Source organism: Linderina pennispora (assembly GCF_002104995.1).
Source record: "Linderina pennispora strain ATCC 12442 chromosome Unknown DL89scaffold_11, whole genome shotgun sequence".
Lineage (NCBI taxonomy): Eukaryota > Fungi > Kickxellomycota > Kickxellomycetes > Kickxellales > Kickxellaceae > Linderina > Linderina pennispora.
In genome coordinates this window covers 696,434-718,310 of record NW_024468259.1, presented here as the reverse complement: position 1 = coordinate 718,310, position 21,877 = coordinate 696,434, and the positions used below count along the sequence as shown (strand labels likewise).

Here is a 21,877-nt window from a genome sequence, read left to right as displayed (position 1 = left end):
TAGATGATTGGCAATGGATTACAAAAGTGATGTGAGATATTACAGAGTAGACCGAGACTCGGCGTCGCTGTTGTCAGCCGATCCGTAGTTCGGCGTGCCGTCGCTGTGGAACTGCAGCTGGGCCTCAAAGTTGCGCGGGTCATATCGATCGGTGTACAGCAGGTAGTGCTGCGTCATAAAGATAACGTCAAACCCAATGCTGGCCAGACCCATGCCCAGCTTGACCGGGTTGCCAAACGCCTCGCCAACATTGCCCGACCTGGCCGCGTCGAGAATCAGCTGTGTGAACGACAGCACGCCGCCAGTGAAGTCCAGCAGGATGTTGTGGATCGACCAGCCAACGGTCGACTTGCGGCGGAAATTCAAGAATGTCTGCGGAATGTACTTTATCAGGCTGCACCCGAGCTTGATGAAGCTCAAAAAGTACACAACGTTGTATGCTGTCGAGAACAGCGACAGTAGCACGGCCCCTGTGGCGGTGGCGAAGAAGAAGACACGCACGACCAGCGACGACTCTTGCGCGGGGGCTCTCTAGTTTGGGGGGTGGAGGGGGAAGTGCGTGACGCTTTAATATAATGACATCGTCATCAGAATTTGCATTTGCAGTAGGACATCCATGCAGGCACGCTATTTCGACCTTTACCTTGTAGAGGAACGATTGGACAAAGGTCACGATGCTCAGCACCAGCGCGTGATAAGAGAAAAACAGGTCGTTGAACCGCACCAGGTTCTGGTGGCCGTCGTTGCGCTTTGCGTACTCGTCGCGGATCGAATCGCTAAAGAAGAAGGCTGTGTTGAAGGTGGCATAGCAGGCGAACCCGTACACGTTGTATACTAAAAAGTCTATTGACAGCCCCTCGACACTACATGAATTGGCAATATATAGATATTAATCCCACCGGAGATGAACGCGCAGTAGCCCTGGGGGACATTATTTTGGATGAGACAGGTACTTGCCTTTTGCGCCGGTAGTTTAGAATAATCTGCGGATAGAAGCTCACAGACCACGCGAGAAAGTACGTCTATAGCAAACAATGGGTTCTGGGTGGAATTAGTGTGGGCAATGCACGAAGTCGGGCAATTGTACTGGCAACAAAGTCACTAATAGCCAAAAAGGGAAAACCACCTCTGTCCTCCTGCACCAGTGCCCACGAATGAGCTCCCTCCTGGGCTGTGGCAGTGCTGGATTCTGGAAACCGTTACCACATACACCACGAGTATCATGAAAGGAGACAAACAAACAAACAACATGGGTAGCATGCAATTGTGCCAGAGCAGGGAGAAGGGGATGGTAGGGAGGCGATAGTAGAGCACAATCGTAGGACCTCCTACCACGTCGTGGGAGCGACGTAAACGTACCCATCCGAGAACATTCGATATGAATGCGCCAAACGACGCTGTTGTCTCAATGCTGGTGTCCATGGACCGAATGTGCGTGTATGTAGAGGCTAATGGAAATACAGAGCAGAGGCAAGATGGAGAGGCAGGATGGAGAGGCAGGATGGAGAGGAAGAAGAGAAAAAGAGGGATATTTGCAGAGCCTGACCAGGATGGCAGGCGGACAGCCACTATTTGTACGCAAAGTGTCGAGCCAAAGCGCCTCTCATCAAGCGACCTTGCCAGTCGAACATTATTAATTGGCTCGACGAATACAAATGTGTCCTGATGTCGCCATACCTATCTTCAGAGCAATCTTCGCCTGGCCAAGGTACCCTTTTGGCCAGGCGGAGAAAACATTGCCATCCTGACTAAATGCCTGCGAGGGCGGACTGGGCTGCGGTATAATCTGATCGTTAAATCAGATCCCGAAAGCTGGATTCCGTGTCATGTGACATGGGTAGGCTTGATCGACAGCGCCATCCTGCTTGGCAACATACCTATTCACTGGAATATGGCCGGAACGCCGCTAGTGGGTCTACCCAGAGAACGAGCTGGTGCGATTCTGCAGCAAGTGGACAGGAGGCAGGCCCACCAAGTGTATCTCTGGCCACTCAGATGCAAGCACATGGCCTAGTTGCACAGACACAAATAGCTGCCAAACGCAGAACTGCCCAAGCGGGTGTGCGATATTGGATCGCCGTCACTGCTCGATTACGGCTGAAATGGCCAGTGGTGGGCTGGGGGCGTGGGTTGACCCCTCGGCATGAAAGGGCCCAGCATCGGTGGATCTACCCCCTTCTGCCCAGGCAGATGGCAATGGGTCCGCGCCAATTCGTCGATGCACTTACTTAAGCCAAGGGTAGAAGGTGCCTGGAAGATCGCCTCCCCAGGAGCGACAGCAGCAAGAGCAGCAGGCTGTGCCCTAAGCAAACGCATTGGTGGGTTTGTCGTGTCGTTCTCAGGGTCGGCCTGTGGTTTGCTGCCCACAGACACCAGTCGGCATCGCGGAGGCTGTGTGACCAGCGGACGGCCGAGCAGAGGCGGAGCCACCAACACCCTCGGTGCTTCTGTGAACCTAGAGTAGAAATTGCTCAGGCTAGTGTCCGGAATAGACCTGGACAAGCGATTGCTCCGGCTGGAGGCTACAGGATCCAGTGGCACGTACACTCATACAGCTGCCATCGACGCATCTGCCTTAGCACCGACGCATTCGTTGCAACGCAATGCGTCGTGAATGAGACTCCGCGCCAGGAATAGGCCATGCTACATTCACAAACATTAGGCCCAAGAGCTAAACAAGGGGTGAAAGACTGTGCAGAAGGAGGGGGTGTAATTTCCCTCCGCTAGCATGCAGCCGCCAAGGTTCATTTGTTACTCGAATGCGGGCGCTACTTCAGATTTTCCATTCTGGAGTCGACCTTTCTATTCCCATACAGAGAATGAAAGGAATAAAGCGAGGGTGTTTTGGGGGCAGGTGGATGAGGAGAGGGGGTAAGTGGCCCCATCTCGAACCCGGGCTCCGGGCAGGCTAGCCCTCCCCTGAGAAAGAAAAGGGCTTAAGGGTGTTCGCTAAGCGCTTGATAAGGTTTTTTGCGATTTTGCGGCAGCTAGCCCGTGGAGAGGCGTACAAGTATAAATCGGCACAGCCTGCCGGCATGGCCATGCGCTAATCTCCAGCTGCTTCACCTGCTTTCCTTTCCTCTGCTCTTTTCTCACCTCCCACTTCCCCTTTCAGCTACTTTTTCGATATTCTTGCTTTCTCACACTCGGAGTTATATACTCGCTAATATACCGCCATGCTCTCCTCAGACACAGCCAGCGGATTGAGGATCCGCCCAGACCATGTTCCTACCTCGCAACCGTAAGTGCCTATTATTTCTTGAATCAGGTGCCGGCAGAAGGGAGTTCCTGGCGGGGCTCATGCGTGTCCAACTCAATTTCCTTTGATCCTTTTCGGCTACTGGGGGTGCTCGCTTGTCTGCCACATACAGGCCCGAGCTGCCTTGTTGGTCAATCGAGCTAGTAAAACAAATTTCCAGGCGCCTTTCGCTTGCTGCTTTCTCGTTTCCTGTTCTGGCCGCATGAACGATTTTTCTGGGTCCAAGCAGTATGCTCGCCTCTTTGCTTTCTCTTACTGCCCAAGGCTTCCCCCTTTTCTCATTTTTCGCCTCTCTCGCTTCTTCCCCGTTGCCAGCTCGATAGATTGCTGTATAGTTCGTGACATGTAAATATTATCGTTACTGCGCTCCAAAAGGACAGAATCGGGACACCCACGCACACTGGTTTCATTACTAGTGCCTCCATCGCTGGAAATTAAAAATCTGAACACATAGGTACACGTACGAGCTTCGTGTCATCCAGCAGCCGCTGCGCGCACGCATGTGTGGGTTTGGTGAGAAGGTAAATACGCCTCATTCCGATTTCAACCGCGCACTAGCAATTTTTCTCATGGGGAGTGTCTCGCTACCCTCCCTGGTTTTCCCTCTCGCTTTGGCAACCAGGCCTTACGACTATTTTTGTATCCGTGGATGGGTCGATCTCCCCAATGAGCCCCATCTGCAACATGCGTGAGATAGGCTGGTGACGGACATGGTGCCGCCATCTAGTGCAAACTTCTTCCCAAGAGCCACAGCGCGGTTTTCACCTGCTCGATCCTGGGTAGTGCCGCATTGGCTTACACCTATCCCCGCATATCGTCGCACCTGCTGCTATGGCAATCTTCTTGGATGGCCGCTCTTGGCCCGGTGGGTAAGCTCTAGAATCTCCCCGCCTAACCTACTCTTATCGGCTTGTCATTTCTATAGGATCGGCGACCGTGTACTCCACCGCCCATTTTGCAGCTGTTCATCTACGATCGAGTCACCGGCCAGCAGCTAAGCGTAGAGTAAGTAAGGCATATGAAGGGACAAGTGTGCCTTCGGGTATGCACTCCCCCTCTCGGTCAACCGGATACCATGCATTCTTGCATGGTAGGGCGTGCGCGAACGGTGCTTTTTCTTCTGTGAGGTGGGGACAATGCATGCAGTTTCTGCCTTTTTTGAAATTTTCTGGGTCCACTATACACCAACCAACCCGCACATTTCCCAAAAACGCCATGCAGATTGTTGCTCTGCCTCCTGTCCCTCTTTTTTTTTTTTTTTTTTTTTTCGTTCTCCCACTTTACTGCAAATCGCTCTGTCCAACAATGGCATAGCAATATTTATACCCGCTTTGCTACCCCTGTAGGCACACGGACACGTCTTTCTTCACAGCGACATGCAATCTGGTTTCGGCGGACATGGAGGCCGAGATGGATTTGATCCGGCAACGGTCGTCGCATGACTCTGGTCACGGCAGCGCCACAGGCATTGTCAGCGCTGCGTCGTTGATCCACCAGCAGCACCAGATATCATCGTACCAGCCCGGGTACGACTTCCACCAGCCAGAGATCATTGACGGCCCAATCACAAATGACATGTCGCCACACTCAATGAGCACAAACATCTCTGCTGAGCCGTCTGTATACCACTACTCCTTATCACATCCGCACACAACATCCAGCCCAAGCACCGTAATGGGCTCGACATCGATGGCGTTCCCATCCAGCACCACGCCCTCGGCAGCAGACACAGTGCGCAATCTCATTGGATCGAGCATAGCCACAGGGGCCAAACTGCAAAACACCGATGGTTCACTGGGCATATTTTTTGTGTTCCCAGATCTGTCAATCCGCAAGGACGGCGAGTATCGTCTGCGGTTCTCATTCTTTGATCTGAAAAGGTAAGTGCCTACTGTGAGTCCACTAGCCTCCCATCCATCTGCTGCACCAGCATTGGGTCAGAGTTCCCACTCCGCCCCTGTGCATTCTGCTTTCCGGTTGTTCAGCAAAATGGGTGGCAGCTCTACATATTGCATACCTATTCTGCTAACTCAATGAATGGGAGATCTACGATTCGTAGCGAGACAGGCGGTATAATGCGCACATCGACCAACATCAAGGCCAGGACATTTTCCGATCCATTCAGAGTGTATTCCGCAAAACAATTCCCGGGCATGATAGGTAAGAGGAGCACAAGGACAACAGCGCCTGGCTGGAAAGACAGTAGTTGCCTGGAACCGACAGAATGGCTAATAAACGCTCTCAGAGTCCATTAGAATCAACCTCGTTGTCAAAACATTTCGCCAAACAGGGTGTCAAAATTCCAGTGCGGAAAGAGTCTGGCAAATCGTCGAATAGCGTTGAGGACGATGTCGACCGGTCAGACTGATGCTGTTGATTTAGTAGAACTATGTTCATTAATTGTTTTGTCTCCATTCCCCTCGACAGAAGCTGAAAAATATAGGTTTGGTTGAGCAAGCATCCAGAAGGTGGCTTGTGTTTCCTACGTTCTCCAATCAGTATATGCGACAATAATATACACAATGGGCTGAAGGCTGCCAAACCCAATTGTGTTGTTTATCTACAAGCCAACACATGTATTACTGTCCGATGGTTCAGGCCATTGTGCATTTGAGGCGCAGAACGCAGGACAACAGCAGCAACGAAAACATGAATGGGGCAGCAAAGAAGCACCTCGCTTTCGCTTCCCTTCACTCGCTCTACGGCTCCTTTCGTTCTTTCATGAGCTATAATCCTTGCATTTCTCCAAACCAACATGAAATTCTGCATCGTTTCTGCACTGTCGCTGTTTGCTGCAGCCTCAGCCGGCACCTGTGGCACCCAGACCTGCAGCGCCGACACCCCATGCTGTGTCAAGGGCTTCTGCAACAGAAATGCACAATACTGCATGCCATTTGATTGCGAGCCGTCCAACTCGCACTCGCCCACCAGCTGCTGGGGCACTGATGGACTGCGCCGACTCCGCCGTCGATTTCGGCCAGCCTGGTGCCTTTGCAAACATCGCCGATTACAAGACCAACGACCCGGGGATTGCCAAATTTGTGTCAAAGTTCGAGCCCTCAAACGCAAAGCTCAACAACGGACAGCTTGAGCTGGCGCTGGTCAAGCAGGGCGAAAAGGGATTCGGGGCGACCTGTGATCAGCACGCGCGCGATCCAGTACGGAACCGTCACAGCCCAGGTGAAATCCGGATGCACCAGCGGCGGAGTTGTGTCTTCGCTAATTATCCGCAACGACCAGGTGGGTGACGAGATTGACTTTGAGTTTGTCGGCGCCGACACGGCCACGGTCCAGTCAAACTACTACTGGCACAACAAGCTCGACTACACAAAGATGGTCAAGTCGCAGGTGCTCTCGGACACGACGCAGAACTTCCACACGTACAAGATCGACTGGACACCCGACAAGATTGAGTGGAGCGTCAATGGCCAGACGTTCCGCACGGTCAACAGGAAGGACACCTGGGACCCAGCCAACGGGTTCCAGTTCCCAGATGCCAAGTCTTATGTGAGCTTCTCGATCTGGGACGGCGGCTCTGGAGAGGCCTGGAACGAGAGCGTGGGCCGGCGGATACGTCAACTGGGAGAAGCTGCCGTCGTTCAATCATGGCAATCAAGTCAATCACCATCGAGTGCTACAAGGGCAATGCTACTGCCAAGGCATAGACACTAATACTCCATCCTCATCCCCATCCTCATTCTCACCATCACCATCACCATCACCACCTTTCAATATATCATCACCATGTCCGACCACATAGAATGCGAATATTGGTATTTTTGATATAAAAAAAGTGGAAAAAGGAAATAAAGTCTTTAGAACTTGTAGCTGTTGGTAGCCGGGTTGAACTTGGCGCGGGCCAGCGGGTTCAGGTAGACCTGCTGCTCCTGCTCCTCAGTGTACGGAGGAGCATCCTTGATCTGGACAAAGCCGTGGCTGCCAGCCAGAGTGTCGTGCCAGTAGCGGTACGACTTTTGCTCGCGGCCCTTGACCTTGTTCTGGTACTGCTCGTACTGCTCCTCAGAGAGGGTGGCATAGAGATAGTCGGGGTGGATGACCAGAATCTCGCCGCCGACCTGGCCGAAACCGAAGGACTTGAGCAGACCAGCCTTGACACCGTCGGTCTGGATCGAGCGCGATGGGTACAGGATGTGCTCGAACTGCTCGAGCTCAGCGGCAATGTTGTCGGCGTTGCGGTTACCAGGGATGATACCGGTGCGCAGAACCTGCATGACACCGTTGAGCATCCAGGCAGCGGCAGGCGCCCTTCGGGTGGCCTGTGAGCCACTTCTGGCAGACAGCCGGAACAGCGTTGCCCGGAGTGCGGCCCAGGTGCTTGAGCTGCTTGTCGAGGACCTGCGACTCGTTCTTGTCGTTGGCCTTGGTTGACGTGCCGTGGAACGAGGCAACGCCAATGTCATCGACAGTCAGGCCCCACACGGCCTAGCGAGCCACGCAGCGGCGCAATGCGCGCATCCTGGCGCCAGAACTCGTTGCCCCACGTGTCCAGAGCCTCGCGCTGCTGGCGCTTGGCCTCCTTCTCGATGAACTCGCTGCGCTCCTTGACGAACGTGGCCTCGTCGCACGGCAGGCCAGCAGGCGACTGCTTCAGCGACTTCCAGCTCCTGCTGCACATACTCGCGCTCGCGCTTGACCCAGTCGCCGATCATCGACTGGCGCTGCTCGAGCTGGCGGCGGCGGTACTTCATGTCAAGCAGCGGCGACGGCACACTGCTCGCAACCTCGCGAGCAGACTGTCAGCACACCCTTGCCCGGAGCAGGCACCGAGCGGCCCTCCTTGTCGGTGGCAGTGCCAGTCATGGCCAGAATACCGTAGACAGGCACTCCAATCTCGAGCGCAGTGGTTGCGTTCATGACGACAACAATGCCAGCTCCCTCGCCCTCCATGAAGCCGGAGCGGGTGGTAGTGCACGGACGCGACATCTCCTTGGGCGTGCGGCCGCGGGCAAACTCCTCCAGCGTGTTGCTGGTCGCCTTCATCTGCGCAAACTCGTACGAGCCGTCCTCCTGGAAGTAGTCAAAGCCGCCAGCCAGCATGATCTTGGCCTTGCCAGTCTGGATCGGTCTCGACAGCAACGTCGATCGACAGAACCTGAGGTAGCGCAGGCACCGACAGTGGGCTTGATCGGACCCGACGACGACATCATCAGCAGGATTGACCCAGGCCGCCATCGTGTTGATGAACGTCTCCTGCAGAATGTCGTTCTGGATGTCCTTGTCAAAGTAGCGCTCCTTGTACATCAGCTTGTTCGAGTTCATGCCTCCGACGCCAGAGCCCATCGAGTTACCGACCTCGGTGACGTGCACGTACTTGTAGAACTCGTACGGGTCGGTGATGCCGGAGCGTACCAGCGACTCCACCGGTGGCAACCAGCACGTAGCAGGTGATCGGATCGACCTGGTTGGCAATGTCCTTGGGGATACCGTAGCGCTCGGGGTTCCAGCCAGTCGGGATCTGGGCGGCGACCAGGCGGTCGAAGCGCAGCGCCTTGGGCACCATCAGGTTGGCGCCCTTGAGGAAGCGCACCGACCACGAGCCATCGGTGTTCTCCCAGATATCAACCTTGTCCTCGTTGCGCAGCTTGAACTGGGCTGCCTCGTCGGCAGTGGCCTCGAACGGCTCCATGTCATGCTCGAGCTGCAGCTCGCGCATCATCGGCTTCCTGTTCGGATCGTAGCCGTCCAGAAGCTCGGGCTCGATCAGGCGGATACCCGTGTGCTCCAGGATCTGCTTCTCGTATTTGGCCTTGACGTCCTTGTCGTCGACCGGCTCCTCGGTCTTGGCATCAACCCATCCCGAGTACAGCTGCTTGGTGGTCTTGAGGCGGCCGTTGAAGTGCTTAATGTAGCCCATGATCCAAGGCCAGCTCAATGCAGCCCTCGAGCGAGAACTCGCCATATGCCTCCATCTCCCAGCGCGTCTCGGCATTACCGTACGGGCTGACCTCACCGTAGCCAGTCACCACAACAACCTTGTCGAGGTTGACCATACCCTGCAGGTGACGCAGATGCTCCAGCTGGTCGAACGGCTTGGCCTCGGGGAACGGGAACTTGTGGTTGGCGCGCGGCTTGACCACGCGCGTCTTGTGCAGGCGCTCCTTCTTGGCACCGGCAACCGTCTTGAAGTCGAGCGACGAGTCGGCAGCAACAGCCTTCTTGATATCGCTGGACTCGCGGATGCTGGCACGCAGGCCGGGCAACGGCGTCCTTGAGATCGGGGATCGCCTGGAAGCCGCCGTTGAGGTCGGCCCAAACAGGCTCCGATTGCGCCAGGGCGTTGATGGTCCGGGTGCATCAGACCAAGGATGTTGAGCGCCATCTCCTGCGTCGAGAACGTGCGCACGCCAAGCTTCTCAATGCCCTCAGACACGATGTTGTTGGCGTTCATCAGGCCAGTTCCGCGCTGTCCAGCCGATCACAGTACCGGTGATGGTCAGGAAGTTGCTCCACGACTCCGAGTACCAGCGGTTGAACAGCGTCTCGAGCGCAATCTTCGACTCGCTGTACAGACCGTCCGAACCGAACAGGCCGTGGTTCGGCGACAGCGGCAGCAGCACCTGTGCCGGGCGGGTCTCGTAGCCGCGCTCGGCCTTGCGCGTCTTGATCTCGCCAAGCAAGCGGATCAGGTTAGTCAGCATGATGCGGTGGGCCAGCTCCGAGCGCGAGCCAATGTCCGTGATCTCCATGCCCTGCTCGGGGATCGCAGCGAACGGGATGACGTAGTCAAGATCCCAGCCCAGGTTCTCGGTACGAGGCGAGTCGTCGTAAATAAACTCGACCAGGCTCTTGACATCCTGCTGCGAGCCCTGGTTGAACGGAACGACAATCAGGACAGCACCGCGGGCACCGTACTGCTGGTAGATGTTCTGGTAGTACAGCATCGTCTGGCGGTTGTAGCGCGAAGTCGTGACGACGACGCGGGCTCCACCAGTGAGCAGGCCCTTCAGAACCTCGGCACCGATCGAGTCCTTGCCGCAGCCAGTCATCAGCACGTTCTTGTTCTCGAACGTCTGGCCATTCTTGCACATCTCAGTGAGCACATCGAGGTACATGCCAGTCAGCTTCGAGTTGAACTCCCACTCGCCAGTCGGCAGCTTGCGCTTAATGGTGCAGGAACGGAATGGTCTCCTTCTGCGACTCGGCAGCAGCAGGCTTGGTCTCGCCCAGCGACGAGCGCGAGCGGCTGAAGATGCGGCGGGCACCAGACTCCTCCATGATGTTGGGCGACATGCGCAGCGAGCGCAGCACGTCGGCGTACATGCTCTGGATCGCCAGCTTGCTGTCCTTCTTCATGCTGTTCTGCTGCTTGATGATGCGGTAGATCTTGGCCAGGTTCTGCTCCACCTTCTGGCGGCTCGAGTACGAAGTCAGCTCGCCACCGGCCTGCATCTTGCGCACATAGTCGAGCAGCTTGCGCTCGTCGGCACGCTGCACCTCGGCGTACGTGATGTCGCCGCTGCTGGTGACCTCGGTGTGAGGGCCAGTCGGGAAGTCGACATCCTTGTAGACCGGCGGGTGGTTGACAGGCAACCTCGCAGTTCTCGAACAGCATCTGCGCATACTCGCGAGCCAGCTTGTACGAGTCGCCCTTGGCAACGTCGGTGTTGGCGATGTTGTAGGCCATGTAGCGCATCAGAGCCGGGTTGGCGCGGTTCATCAGGCGGATGCACTGCGACGTGATCTCGCGGTCAACCTCAGTGAGGCGGCCGAACAGAATCTCGTAGTACAGGATCAGTGCGTCCTGGCGCACCCAGTTCCAGTACGAGTCGAAGCGGCCGAGCCTTGCGCGAGTCAAACGACGGCTTGATACCGTTGGCGTAGAACTCGCCGTGCTCCTCCATCCACAGGTCGAGCTCCGCCTGCAGCATGCCGTTCTCGACCTTGGAGGCCTCGAACGAGCGGTCGCCCTCGCGCAGGTCAATGCCCAGGTAGCGGGCCAGCACCTGCAGCTGCTGCTCGACCATGCGGCGCTGGTCGCGCTGCGCCTTGTCAAACTCCTCGCTGTTGATGACAGCAACCGCGCCGCCAGCAGCACCGCCAGCGCCGCCCGCCGAGGCAGCAGAGTAGGTAATGCCGGTGCGCTTGGCGTAAGCCTGAGCAAGAGTGTCGAGCCAGGCCTTGGCGTCAGCCTCGCTGCCAAGACGAGCAGGCGGCTCCATGGTCAGACCGATCAGAAGCAGGCCGTCCTGGCGCTGCGGCCCAAGCCCGTACGACGTCTGCAGATAGCTGCGGGCCGACGCCTGCGTGAAGCCTCCAGGCATCTTGGCGCTGATCAGGCGCGCAACCTGGCTAGCAGAGTGCTTGCCCAGCGAGCCGTTGAACGAGGTCAGGTTCTCGGCGAGCTCGGTGAGCGGCGTCTCCTCGGACTTCTCCGGCACGTCGCTTCCAAACTCCTTCTGCAGATCTCCAAGAATCTCGTTCTGCAGAGTCGACTTGCCGCCAACCAGGTCCTTGATGGCCTTGCTAGTCGGAACCTCATCGAGCGACTTCTTCAGCTTCTGGCATGCAATGACGTGGATGATCTCAATCGCCTTGAGAGGAACATCGTCGACAGCGGCGCCGGCGCCACCAGGAGCGGGGGCAGCGGCGGGGGCGGCAGCAGCCACAGGGGCGGTGGGGGCAGCGGCCGGAGCAGCAGCAGCAGCCGGAGCAGCCTCAGTCGGAGCAGCCTCAGCCTCGGGCTCAGGGTCGTACGTGTAGTATAGCTCGCGCTCGTTCTTGGTGTAGCACAAGGTCGAACGGCGGTGAGCAATGGCGTCGTCGTAGGCCTCGTACTTGAACTTGAGCGTGCGCATAGCCATGCCGCACAGGGTCGGGCCTGGGCCAAACTCGATGAAGCGCTCAATGCCGTAGTCCTTGAACAGCTTGTCCTGGGTCTCAATCCAGCGTACGGGTGACGCGAACTGGTAGGCGAGCAGCTCAATGAGCAGCACGTGCGACAGGCGCTGCACCTCGGCCGGGTTGCTGAGGGCAGCATCGTCCCAGCTCTTCAAGGCGCGGGTGATGCGGGACGAGCCAGTCAGCTCCAGCACGTTCTCAAAGTAGTCCCTTGCTGACCTCGAACGGGGTGGCAGTCAGGTTAGGAATGTACAGGTGCTTGAGCAGGCTGTAGTTGATGTCGTTGACCTTCAGCTTCTTCAGCAGGAAGTTACGGAACGGACCGACACCCGACAGCAGGAAGCTCGAGTGGAACGGCACGTCAATACCGCGCAGCGGGATGGTCGACTGGCCACGCTCCACGACAATGAAGCCGTCACGGGCCTGCTTCTCGTCGGCCTTGGCCAGGGCGCCATCGATGATCTGGCCCAGCTGCTCCTGAACGGTCTCCAGCGGCATCTCGCTGATCAGCTTCGCCTACGTCGATCTTCTGGCTAAAGATAAAGTTGAGCACGTTGGTCAGCGTGTCGAGCAGACGCAGCTCACCAGCAACAACGTACTGCCAGTTCTCGACGTTGTAGTTGACGATCTCCAACAGGCCCTTGCCCTGGTGGCGGATCGAGCCAACGACGAACGACAGGGCCTCCTCGGTGAAGCTCTTGCCGACGCGGGCCGGGTTGATCGCCATCATGCTGTACTGCGAGCGGTTGAGCTCGTCGCGCTCGACAGCGCGCTGCATGGTCATGCCACGGTAGAAGCCGACCTCGACAATGGCCTCGACCGGCAGCACCTCACCAATGGCACTGAGCGCACCATACTCACCAAGCGAGTGACCAGCGAAACGGAGCGTTCTTCTGGATCAGCGACTTGGCGCGCATGTCAGCAAAGGCAGCAAGCTCGAACAGCATCAGCGCCGGGCTGAGTGAACTGTGTGGCCTGCAGCAGACCGGTGGGCGACTTGTAGGTGAAGAAGGGCGAGTCCTCGATAATGTCGGGGAACAGGGGCAGAGCCTTGGTGTTGCCCTCGGCATCGACAGTCTCGTAGGTCAGCGAGCGGTAGTTGTCGCGGATCTTGCGGCCCTTGTCGCCGCCAAAGTACACAGTGCGCTCTCCCGGGTTGTTCTTGACAATGTCAATGATCGAGATGCCGTACGTCTCGCGCATGTGCTTGTCGGCGCGGTCCCAGAGCTGGCGCGCAGTCTCGGAGCGGCCATAGAGGTCCATGCCCATGCCCGGCTCCTGCGAGCCCTGGCCCGTGAACGTGTAGCCAGTGATGGGCTGCTCGACCTCGGCGATACCCTCGAGCACCTTGGAGCCGTGCTGGTTGAAGGTCTCGACCTTGATCAGCTTGCGGCCCGTCCTTCATACCAACGTGCGACAGCTTGGTCTCGAGCTGGTCGTTGGGCAGAACCATGCCGACAAAATCGACTTCGTACGCCTTGACCCGCTCAGGGTGGTTGTCGGCAGCAAAGGTCTCAACAAACTTGCGGGTCGACGCCGAAGTCCACATACCGTGGGTGATGGTGCCCGGCAGATCGGCATAGGCAGCAAAGTACGGGTTGGTGTGGATCGGGTTGTGGTCGCTCGAGATGCGCGAGTACGGCTCGTTGGATCCAGGCGAATGGGTGATCGACGAGAACTCGTCACCACGGGGCATCACCGAGTAGCCGCCGTTCTCAAAGTAGAACGAGTCCTCGATCGACTGGCCGTGGCGCTTGAGGTACTCGACAACCGGGTTGCCGTTCGACTCTGCAGCCTCGTAAGCGACATCGGCGATGTGCACGTACTCCTTGGTCGACACCTGCATCATCACACGGCCCGTGGTCACGACGTGCGAGTAGACCGTGCGCGACTTGAAGCGGTAGCGCGACTGCAGGCGGAACTCGAGCGTGGCATTCGGGTGCAGCTCGTGGCCAGCAGCAGACTCCAGAGGCACAAACCACTCCTTGGAGCGCAGAACAGCAATGTCCTTGGTGGTTCCCAGAGTCAGGCGCATCGGCTGCTCGTCAATGTTGCGGTACGTGTTCTCAAAGTCAGTGAACTGGCCGCGGTAGAAGAACGACGTGGTGACCTCAACAACAGGCTTGCCGTCGCGGTACACAAAGCCCTTGATGATCGAGCGCTTTCCAGTCTCCTCGTTGATGACCTCGACGATCTTAGGCCTTGCTGTCGACAACATCGCCGGCCTTGAGCGGCTCGGCGCCATCGACCATGCGGAAGCCGTTCGACATGTGCACCAGGTTAAGAACATCGCCGTCAACAATCTTGGGCAGGATCGTCTTGCAGGTCATAGGCCAGCAGGCGCGGCCAGCAAAGTCCATCGGGGCATAGACAATGCCGTCGTTGTGCTCGACATAGCGGTCCGACTGGTTGCCGACAACGCGGCAGAATTGGCGGATGTCCTCCTTGCGGATGACCTCGCCCGAGTGGGTGAACTCAAACTCGGGATCGATGACGCCAATGACCTGACTCGCCATCGGCGCTGTTCTCGAACCACACCTGCGAGTAGAACCGCTTGATGCGCTCGTTGCGCTCCTCCATGACCTCGTGGATCGGCGCAAACGGCATCTTAGCCTGGTAGCGGAACAGCAGCTCCAGCGTGCACAGGGACTTGCGCGGCGTCGAGTACATGTTGAAGTGGATGACGTTGTCGGCGTCGATGCTAAAGTCGAGCGCCTTGACGCCGTGGGCATCGATGACCTCAACCGACTGAGGCTTGCCGTCCTTCAGAGACACGTTGACGGTCTGGCCGACGAGCGGCCGCAGCACGCGGCGAGCAATATTGTCGACATACTTGCGGTCCTGGGCGACAATCGGAGTCGTCAGCAGGGCACGCAGCCAGTTGAGCTCGTTGCCAGCCAGGGTCTTGAGCCAGGCCTCGGTCTCGGGCAGGTGCGACTTGCGGCTGCTCAGCTTGTACGAGCGCTGCGACTCGGTGGCCGTGATCTTGACGTGGGCCGGGACAGCGTGGACATTGGGTGCATTGCCCAGGTACGCAACAGTCGGGACCTTGGACTCGTCACCGCCGTAGTAGGTGTCAAGCAGCGACGCGATCTGCCCGTGGTAGATGTTGTCCAGGATGTCCTTGACTGGCTCGTTGGCCTTGGTCGAGTAGCGCACAGCAACGGGGCCCTGCAGGATGCACACGCGGACCAACATCCTGGTCAGCCACCGCATCGACGTCCTCGGCCTGCCACAGCGAGTCCTTCTTGAACCAGATGTGGAAGTCCTTGTCCATGAGCGGGATGAACGGCACGGGCTTCTGGCCAGGGCGCATGCACAGGTTGATGAAGAACTGAATGTCCTCGGTGCTGAGCAGCTGCTGGTGGCTCTTGGGGTACACGTCCAGGAACGACTTGACTGCGGCGTACGGGTCGCTGTTGAGCTGGTCGAACGACTGCAGAGCCGATGGGCGCTCGCTGATAGCAAAGCGCTCCTCGAGGCGGTACAGGTAGTCGCCAACCAGGTTGCGCATGGTGATGTCGATCCAGCGCGACTGGTGCGGGATGTACAGCACCTCGAGCAGGCGGCTGGCGACCTCGGCGTATGTCATCTCCTCGAGATCGACAGCACGGCCATCGGCCTTCTTGCCGAACCAGGGCTTCTGGAAGTCCTTTGTTGAGGCGCTCGATGATGTAGTTCTTTTTGGCCAGCAGCAGCGGCAGACGCTTGTCGCGCGGCTGCGAGAAGATAGTGTCGTCCATCTCCTTCCAGAACATGACACCACGGGTGGCGATCTTGTGGATCGGCTCGCCGAGCTCCGACAGGACGGTCACGATGCCGCCAGCGGGGCCCTTGTAGGTCTTCTCCCACTCGGCATCAGTGATACCCGGAGCAGCAACAATAGCCTCCTTGACAGCATCCGAGGCCTGGCCCTCCTTGGCAACCATGACACGCGAAGCAAACAGGCAGCCGTCGAAAGGCATGGGCGCGCATTCGAAACGCTTGCTCCACTCACCGGTGAGGTAAGGCAGAGTGTCGTCGACGCCACCAAAGCCGGAGCCAGCAACAAGGATGATGTTCTTCTGGGCACGGACAGCGCCATAGGTCTCCAGGATCGGGTGGTGGAAGTCCTCGAACGAGTGGTGACCACCAGCACGGCCACCGGTCCACTGCATCAGGATCGGGAAGTCGGGGTTGGCCTGGGCGATCTTGATAACCAGGCGGATGGTGGCAACCGAGCTGGGCTTGAGGCCAATGTGGCGGAAGCCAATCTCGCGGATGGTCGCGATGATCTCGTTGGTGACCTCGAACGACGGAACGCCGGCACCGATGCACAGGCCCTCCATGGGGATGCCCTCGCGGCGCATGGCCCTGCATGGCCGGGTACTGGATGTTCCACAGGAACGGGTTGATGTAGATCGAGTTGATTGTGACACCAAGACCCGGGTCGACCAGCTTCAGGATCTTGTCGACCTTGTCGCGCAGCATCGGCTCGCTGAAGTGACCACCGCCAGACAGCTCGATGTGGTAGCCAGCGCGCATGACAGCCGACACAAACACCTCGCTGATGGTAGACGGAGTCATACCGGCGACCATGACAGGCGGCTTGCCCAGCAGACGGCTCATGGGAGTGTCGATCTGGAGCTTGCCATCGCACTCGGTGCGCACCAGGCGCGGGGCGTAGTCACGCTGCCAGTTGGGCGAGAACACAATCGACGAGGCACGGTTGTCGAACAGCGCATTCTTGGCGCTGAGCTCCGAGTTGGTCGACTCGAAAGCACCGCCCAGGATGACGCGCACACCAGTGCCCTCCATGTTGCGGTTGGTGAGACCGCCGATGCCGCTGACGCCGCCAGGGCCAAAGTCAACGATATGGGTGACGCCAGCCATGGCCGTGGCCTTGGGCCAGTCGACGGGCAGCAGGCACAGGCTGTCAACCAAGCTTGCGCGTCAGGTCCTTCTCGCCAGCCAGATCGCTGCCGTCGTCGCCAGACAGGGCCGGGATACGGATGTCCTTGGCATCGAGGGTCCAGCCGCTGGCAGCAGCGTCACGCATGACCGCCTCGGGCGCCGACGCGAAGGTACTCGGAGTGGAACGGAGCGTAAATCGGCAGGAAGCGGGTCGAGAACTGCAGCTTGCGCTGGGAGAACGGGGTGCGGTTCTGGTCCAGGACCGGCCGGGGCCTTGAGCTTGCGCAGGCTCAGGTTGAGACCATACAGCGACTGCGGCGGACCGGTGATGACAAACGACCGCGGGCCGTTGATCAGCGACAGCACGATCTGGCGGTCGGCGGGCAGGTGGCGGTTGGTGGCCTCGATGTGCTTCTCGACGTCGCTCTGGCGCAGGCGCGACACGCTGAGCATGGGGCCGGGGTTGCCCTCGGCGTTCTCGAGCGAGTCCTCGAGAATGGCCGGGTTGGTGGTGGTAGGCGGGTATGCGAGCTGCGAGTGCATGCCGATGGCGAACAGCAGGCCAATCGGCCTTCTCGGAGAGCGCGTAGAACGAGGCCTCGTCGGACATGGACGCAAAGACCACCGAGGTGATGATGCCCTGGCTGTGGCCGGTGGCGCCCTTGAAGTGGTCGGCGATCTGGCCGGGGGTCAAGCCGGTGACTTTGCTCAGGACCAGCACATGCATGAGCTGGGTCAGACCGACAATGGGCATGCTGACCGGCACGCTGAGCAGGTACTGCAGATCGGGGCGGGCCTCGGGACTGGCGAGCCAGGTCCATGATGTCAAGCCCCTTGGAGCAGACAGTCTGTGCCTCGGGCGTGCGGGCTGCGTGCCGCAGCATGGCGGCCATCTTCTCGACGTAGTCGCGGATCAGCGGCTCGTATGTGTCGAAGACCTCCTGTGTCTCGTCAAAGAACTCCTCGACATTGCCCTGGCCGCCAAAGACGGCGAACATGCCAGCCTTGCCGCTCCTGACCGACTCGAACAGGGCCGGGGCAGCCGGGGCGTACTCGGCAGTGTCAATGAAGGCGCCGCACTCGACCAGCAGGACCTGCGCCGTGTAGTAGGCATTGATGACGAACCTTCCGTGTGTCGACCGACAGCTCGGCAGTGGCGGCATGGACGTCGTTCCCCCGCAGGAATGCCTCGCGGAAGTGCTTGAACAGCAGGCGGACAAAATCAACGTACGGCAGGCCCTCGGGCAGTGTTGCGTACTGCGAGGCAGCGTACTTCAAGAACCGGGCCGCCAGCTCAATGGGCTCAGTGGTGTTGCTCTCGGCATCGGCCGGAGCGGTGGCGATCCAAGCGGAGGTCTGGAACTGCTCGCGCAGCTGCTCAGCAGCGGCCCACAGCTCGTTGGCCACCAGCACAGTGACCTCTGTCGTTGAGTACTTGATGTTGAGCGGGCGCAGAGCCTCAGCGGCTGTCTTTGCGTTGTTGCTGATCATTTTTAAGAAGTGGGTTGTTCTCGTTGTCGAGTGGTTTTGTGTAGACGCGCGGGGCGAGATCGACAGACTGGTAAAGAGTATGCGACGAACGAGGGGAGTTGCGACTTTCTATTGGGGGATGGTGTTTGCAAGGACGGAAGGAAAGAGATAACAGGAACTGGGAGATCAGCAAGTGTGTGCCGTTGGAAAACAAGTGATAGTGAAACAAAGAGCGCTTCCAAGTGTAAGGACGCCGAGCAGTATTGCTGTTCCCAACCAAGATCCATCCGCTGCCGTAGAGCGCGCGCCATCCGGAGGAGGGGGATAGCGGACAGAAGCGGTGTGCCTGCTATCGAGAACTCACAATAGGCCGCTCCCCGATGCTCCAACGCAGCACCGCCACCATCACCACCACCACCAGTCGGACAAGCGGACTGCACATTACCACTGTCCCCAACACAGGCCAGTCAGATTTGTTAGCCGCGCAGTGGCGATTTATGATTCGCGATCGCGAGGCAGGCCAAAACAAAGCGAGCAGGCTACTTACCAGACAGGACCGAAAATAGCACACGTAAAAGAGACAGAGTAGAAAATTACAAGATAGTGGATGCAAAGAAAGGAGCGAGGAGAGTAGGGGGTTCCTCTGGAGCTAAAAAGATAGTGGTATTAAGCTGTTTTTCCAGGCGTGCCTACAGGGAAGGGGCGAGTGTGCTCTTTTAGCAGCGCTGGCACGCAGGGATCCATAGAGGCGCCATATTGCGACCTCGCCGGTGAGACAGGCCATACGTGGCGAACCAGTATCCTCAGGATCACCTAGAGCAGCCAAGGTTTAGGCTGATGGCACTTGCACGTGAAAGCCGACCGTGATGGTCCCACTAAGGCTCAAAAGTCTGGAGCTTCTTGCGCTTTGGCCACCGGTCTCGATTACTTTCACATGCAAGTTTCTATTCCAGTGGACAGGTACGGGTGTATGCACACGAGCGGCAGCAGCTGCGGCGACTGTCCTTACCTGTTAAATTTTCCTAAAGTCTCTGGAGTAGCGGATCTCTCTTGAGATTCTTTACGTCAAGCAAAAAGGTGGGAATAAAGTAAAAGAGTACCTGCAAAGATGGAGATGAAAGAGAAAAAAGGGGTATCAAGCAAGATCGGGTTTTGAGTTGTCGGCCGGGTGTTCCTTATAAACGCCAAGTGTGCGCAAACGCGCCCTGTGCCTTCTGGGTTTGGTCTTTTGGCATCGGTGGGAAACTGCATTGTGGCAGTGTGCGCTCCTCTTGTCTCTCTGCGCTAGCATTATCACTTGCGACTCCAAATACCCGCCGCGATTGGGGCGACTGAGGCTCTCTGCCAGGCTCATCCCCTGGGAAACCTCCACCAGACAGGAATTCCAAGAGATCCCTTATCTCTCGCTTCCGCACAGGAGAAGCGCGCAAAATCACTGCCTGGACAAGCTGTGCGGATGGAATGGACAAGCGATTCGTCTTTGTATTTTGTTGGGCTGTTATTGCGTGAAGATCGGGCAAGTCGGCGTGGGCGGGCTTAGCTGGAGGTTTTGTAGCCAATGGATCGGCATGGAGCAGCAGGCTGTGCGGCCAAGCAGTCACAGATACGATCCGCTCTCCCTATTCTCCTCGGCAGCCACAGGCTCGGACGGGTCGATTTTCGGCCAAGCCAAAGCTGACAGGCCTCTTGGCCCAGGCAGAGCGAAGCAGGTCAGCGCTCGCTGGCTCTTATCACCCCAATCAGCAGGCACCGCTGGCCGGCTCTTTGCCGACAAGCCGCCAACCCCCTCACCCCCTGGTGCCATGGAGCGCGCATCTCTGTCGTTTCTGTCTTTTGTAAATATTTGGCGTATAGGCCCGATTATTGTGCTCGCACCCACCGGGCTGCCATGAAAGACAGGTCCCAAGGGTGCCAACACACCCAACCGGGTCTGGCTTCAATCTCCGAGATCGTGACGGCAGCTAACATCATAGGCCGCTGCCACTGTGGGCTGCCACCGCGTCCGTGCTGTGCTTTTAATGAAATCGGGGGTTGTCTCATTTTTGAGACTAAGCGTTAAGGAGACCAAACCGGCTTGGCGCGGCCTCGCCCACGCAATGACCCCACGCAGGGCTGCAACCGTGTATTATGGCCCACTTTGAAATATATATTTTTACCCATCCAACCGAACTGCCGGATTATCCTCCCGCTTCTGCTCCTCGCGAAGATGCCGGTGCCGGTACTTTTTCCAGTGCGGGTGGAATCCCAGGCGACGCCCGATGCTGCCGACCATGATGCAGTATGTAAACAGCAGGACTGGGCAGGTACGACAGCAGGCCCAGGTAGTCGTCCTGCGTGAAGCTGGCGTAGTCGCTCATGGCCTGGAAGTACAGCAGCCATGTGGCAATCAGCGCCATCGACGACGACAGCAGGAAGCCGTGCAGCGTGCCATCGCACACAGTCCACAGACCCAGCGAAATAATGATCATAATCATCGACGACTGGCCCACTGTCTCGAATGGCAGTTTCAGCGCTGCGTAGTTGATGCCCAGGAAGCCGCCCACACACCGCAGCACGTCGTTCCAGTCAACCTTGTGCATCGTGTAGCTGCGCCATTTCCAGTCGAGGAACGGATACCCCGTGCCCACCAGCACCGTTAGCAGCCCGCTCAGCGCATCCACCCACGACGAGTGCTGCAAAGCACGGCTGATCAGGTCACGGGTCAGCCCCGCCGCTTGCCTCCCACCCCCCGCGTCGTCATCGTAATAGGCAAACTCATCGCTACTGCCCTGCGACTGTCGGCCATTCTCTGCCTGCCCATACTCCATCCGCGAAATCGCCGCCACCGAGCCCACTGAGTTCTGCTCTGCATGGATAAACTGGACGCCCACCGACCATGTCCACCCGATCAGAAACAGAAACAGCACCCGCGGCAGATACCATGACACCATTTGGTTCACTGTCAGGCTGAGTGATGGCAACTCCCCGCGCTGGCCGCCTGCAGAATGGCCGCGGCGCCGTTGCCCTGCCTGGTACCTGCTCGTTTCCAAGGGCGCCGTCAATGCTCGGTCCCGCCCTGCAATATGCTTTGGTGCTGCTGTCCGTGATGGCGAGCCCCCTTGGTTCGACTGCTGCCTGCGCACCTTGGGTGCTATCCACAGTTCGCTGTCGTCATTGCCGCTGTCGCTGAAGCTTGAATTCTGGCCCTGTGAAGCACCACCACCTGAACCCGTGCCCTGAAGCGGTGACAGAAACGATGAAGAGCGGCCAAGCATAATGAATTTTGAGGATAGCGAAGAAAAAGTGTTGCTGAGCTTTAGGCGGGCCACCTTGGGGCTTTCTTGAACTTTTTCTAGAGCAAGCCTGGCTAGCTGCCAGTTCATTGTCAAGCCCTCGTGACTGGAAGGGCATCTGACG

At 58.0% G+C, this 21,877-nt stretch overlaps 4 protein-coding genes across 4 annotated transcripts; 1 reads left to right on the top strand and 3 right to left on the bottom strand.

Moving 5' to 3' along the window:
- Positions 1-39: 39 nt before the first annotated feature.
- DL89DRAFT_225309 (uncharacterized protein) lies at positions 40-1,422 on the bottom strand (the record flags this gene model as incomplete). Its single annotated transcript, XM_040884746.1, has 4 exons — positions 40-531; positions 644-856; positions 948-1,022; positions 1,360-1,422. The coding sequence occupies 4 exons, from the start codon at positions 1,420-1,422 to the stop codon at positions 40-42; spliced, it is 843 nt and encodes a 280-aa protein (XP_040741886.1).
- Positions 1,423-3,419: 1,997 nt separating this feature from the next.
- On the top strand, positions 3,420-5,541 carry DL89DRAFT_285417 (uncharacterized protein; the record flags this gene model as incomplete). The annotated part of the gene is made up of 6 exons (XM_040889820.1): positions 3,420-3,604; positions 3,714-3,780; positions 4,185-4,264; positions 4,606-5,139; positions 5,319-5,419; positions 5,515-5,541. Coding segments are annotated over exons 1-6 (951 nt in total), but the record flags the coding sequence as incomplete, so codon positions are not given.
- A 1,533-nt stretch (positions 5,542-7,074) lies between these two features.
- Positions 7,075-18,502, bottom strand: DL89DRAFT_275534 (uncharacterized protein; the record flags this gene model as incomplete). The annotated part of the gene is given in 36 exon segments (XM_040889321.1): positions 7,075-7,525; positions 7,548-7,702; positions 7,876-7,962; positions 8,015-8,335; positions 8,368-8,400; positions 8,441-8,635; positions 8,679-8,768; positions 8,808-9,147; positions 9,173-9,445; positions 9,468-9,538; positions 9,700-10,411; positions 10,539-10,780; positions 10,812-11,021; positions 11,044-12,315; positions 12,338-12,616; positions 12,639-12,960; positions 12,980-13,093; positions 13,116-13,504; positions 13,530-13,544; positions 13,569-13,604; positions 13,638-13,796; positions 13,818-13,859; positions 13,890-14,063; positions 14,094-14,198; positions 14,229-14,264; positions 14,304-14,312; positions 14,332-14,622; positions 14,657-15,317; positions 15,373-15,653; positions 15,754-16,455; positions 16,535-17,042; positions 17,186-17,229; positions 17,252-17,582; positions 17,626-17,807; positions 17,857-18,105; positions 18,137-18,502. The coding sequence occupies 36 exon segments, from the start codon at positions 18,500-18,502 to the stop codon at positions 7,075-7,077; spliced, it is 9,747 nt and encodes a 3,248-aa protein (XP_040741884.1).
- Positions 18,503-20,633: 2,131 nt separating this feature from the next.
- Positions 20,634-21,735, bottom strand: DL89DRAFT_294551 (uncharacterized protein; the record flags this gene model as incomplete). Its single annotated transcript, XM_040890529.1, has 2 exons — positions 20,634-20,742; positions 20,792-21,735. The coding sequence occupies 2 exons, from the start codon at positions 21,733-21,735 to the stop codon at positions 20,634-20,636; spliced, it is 1,053 nt and encodes a 350-aa protein (XP_040741883.1).
- Positions 21,736-21,877: the final 142 nt, after the last annotated feature.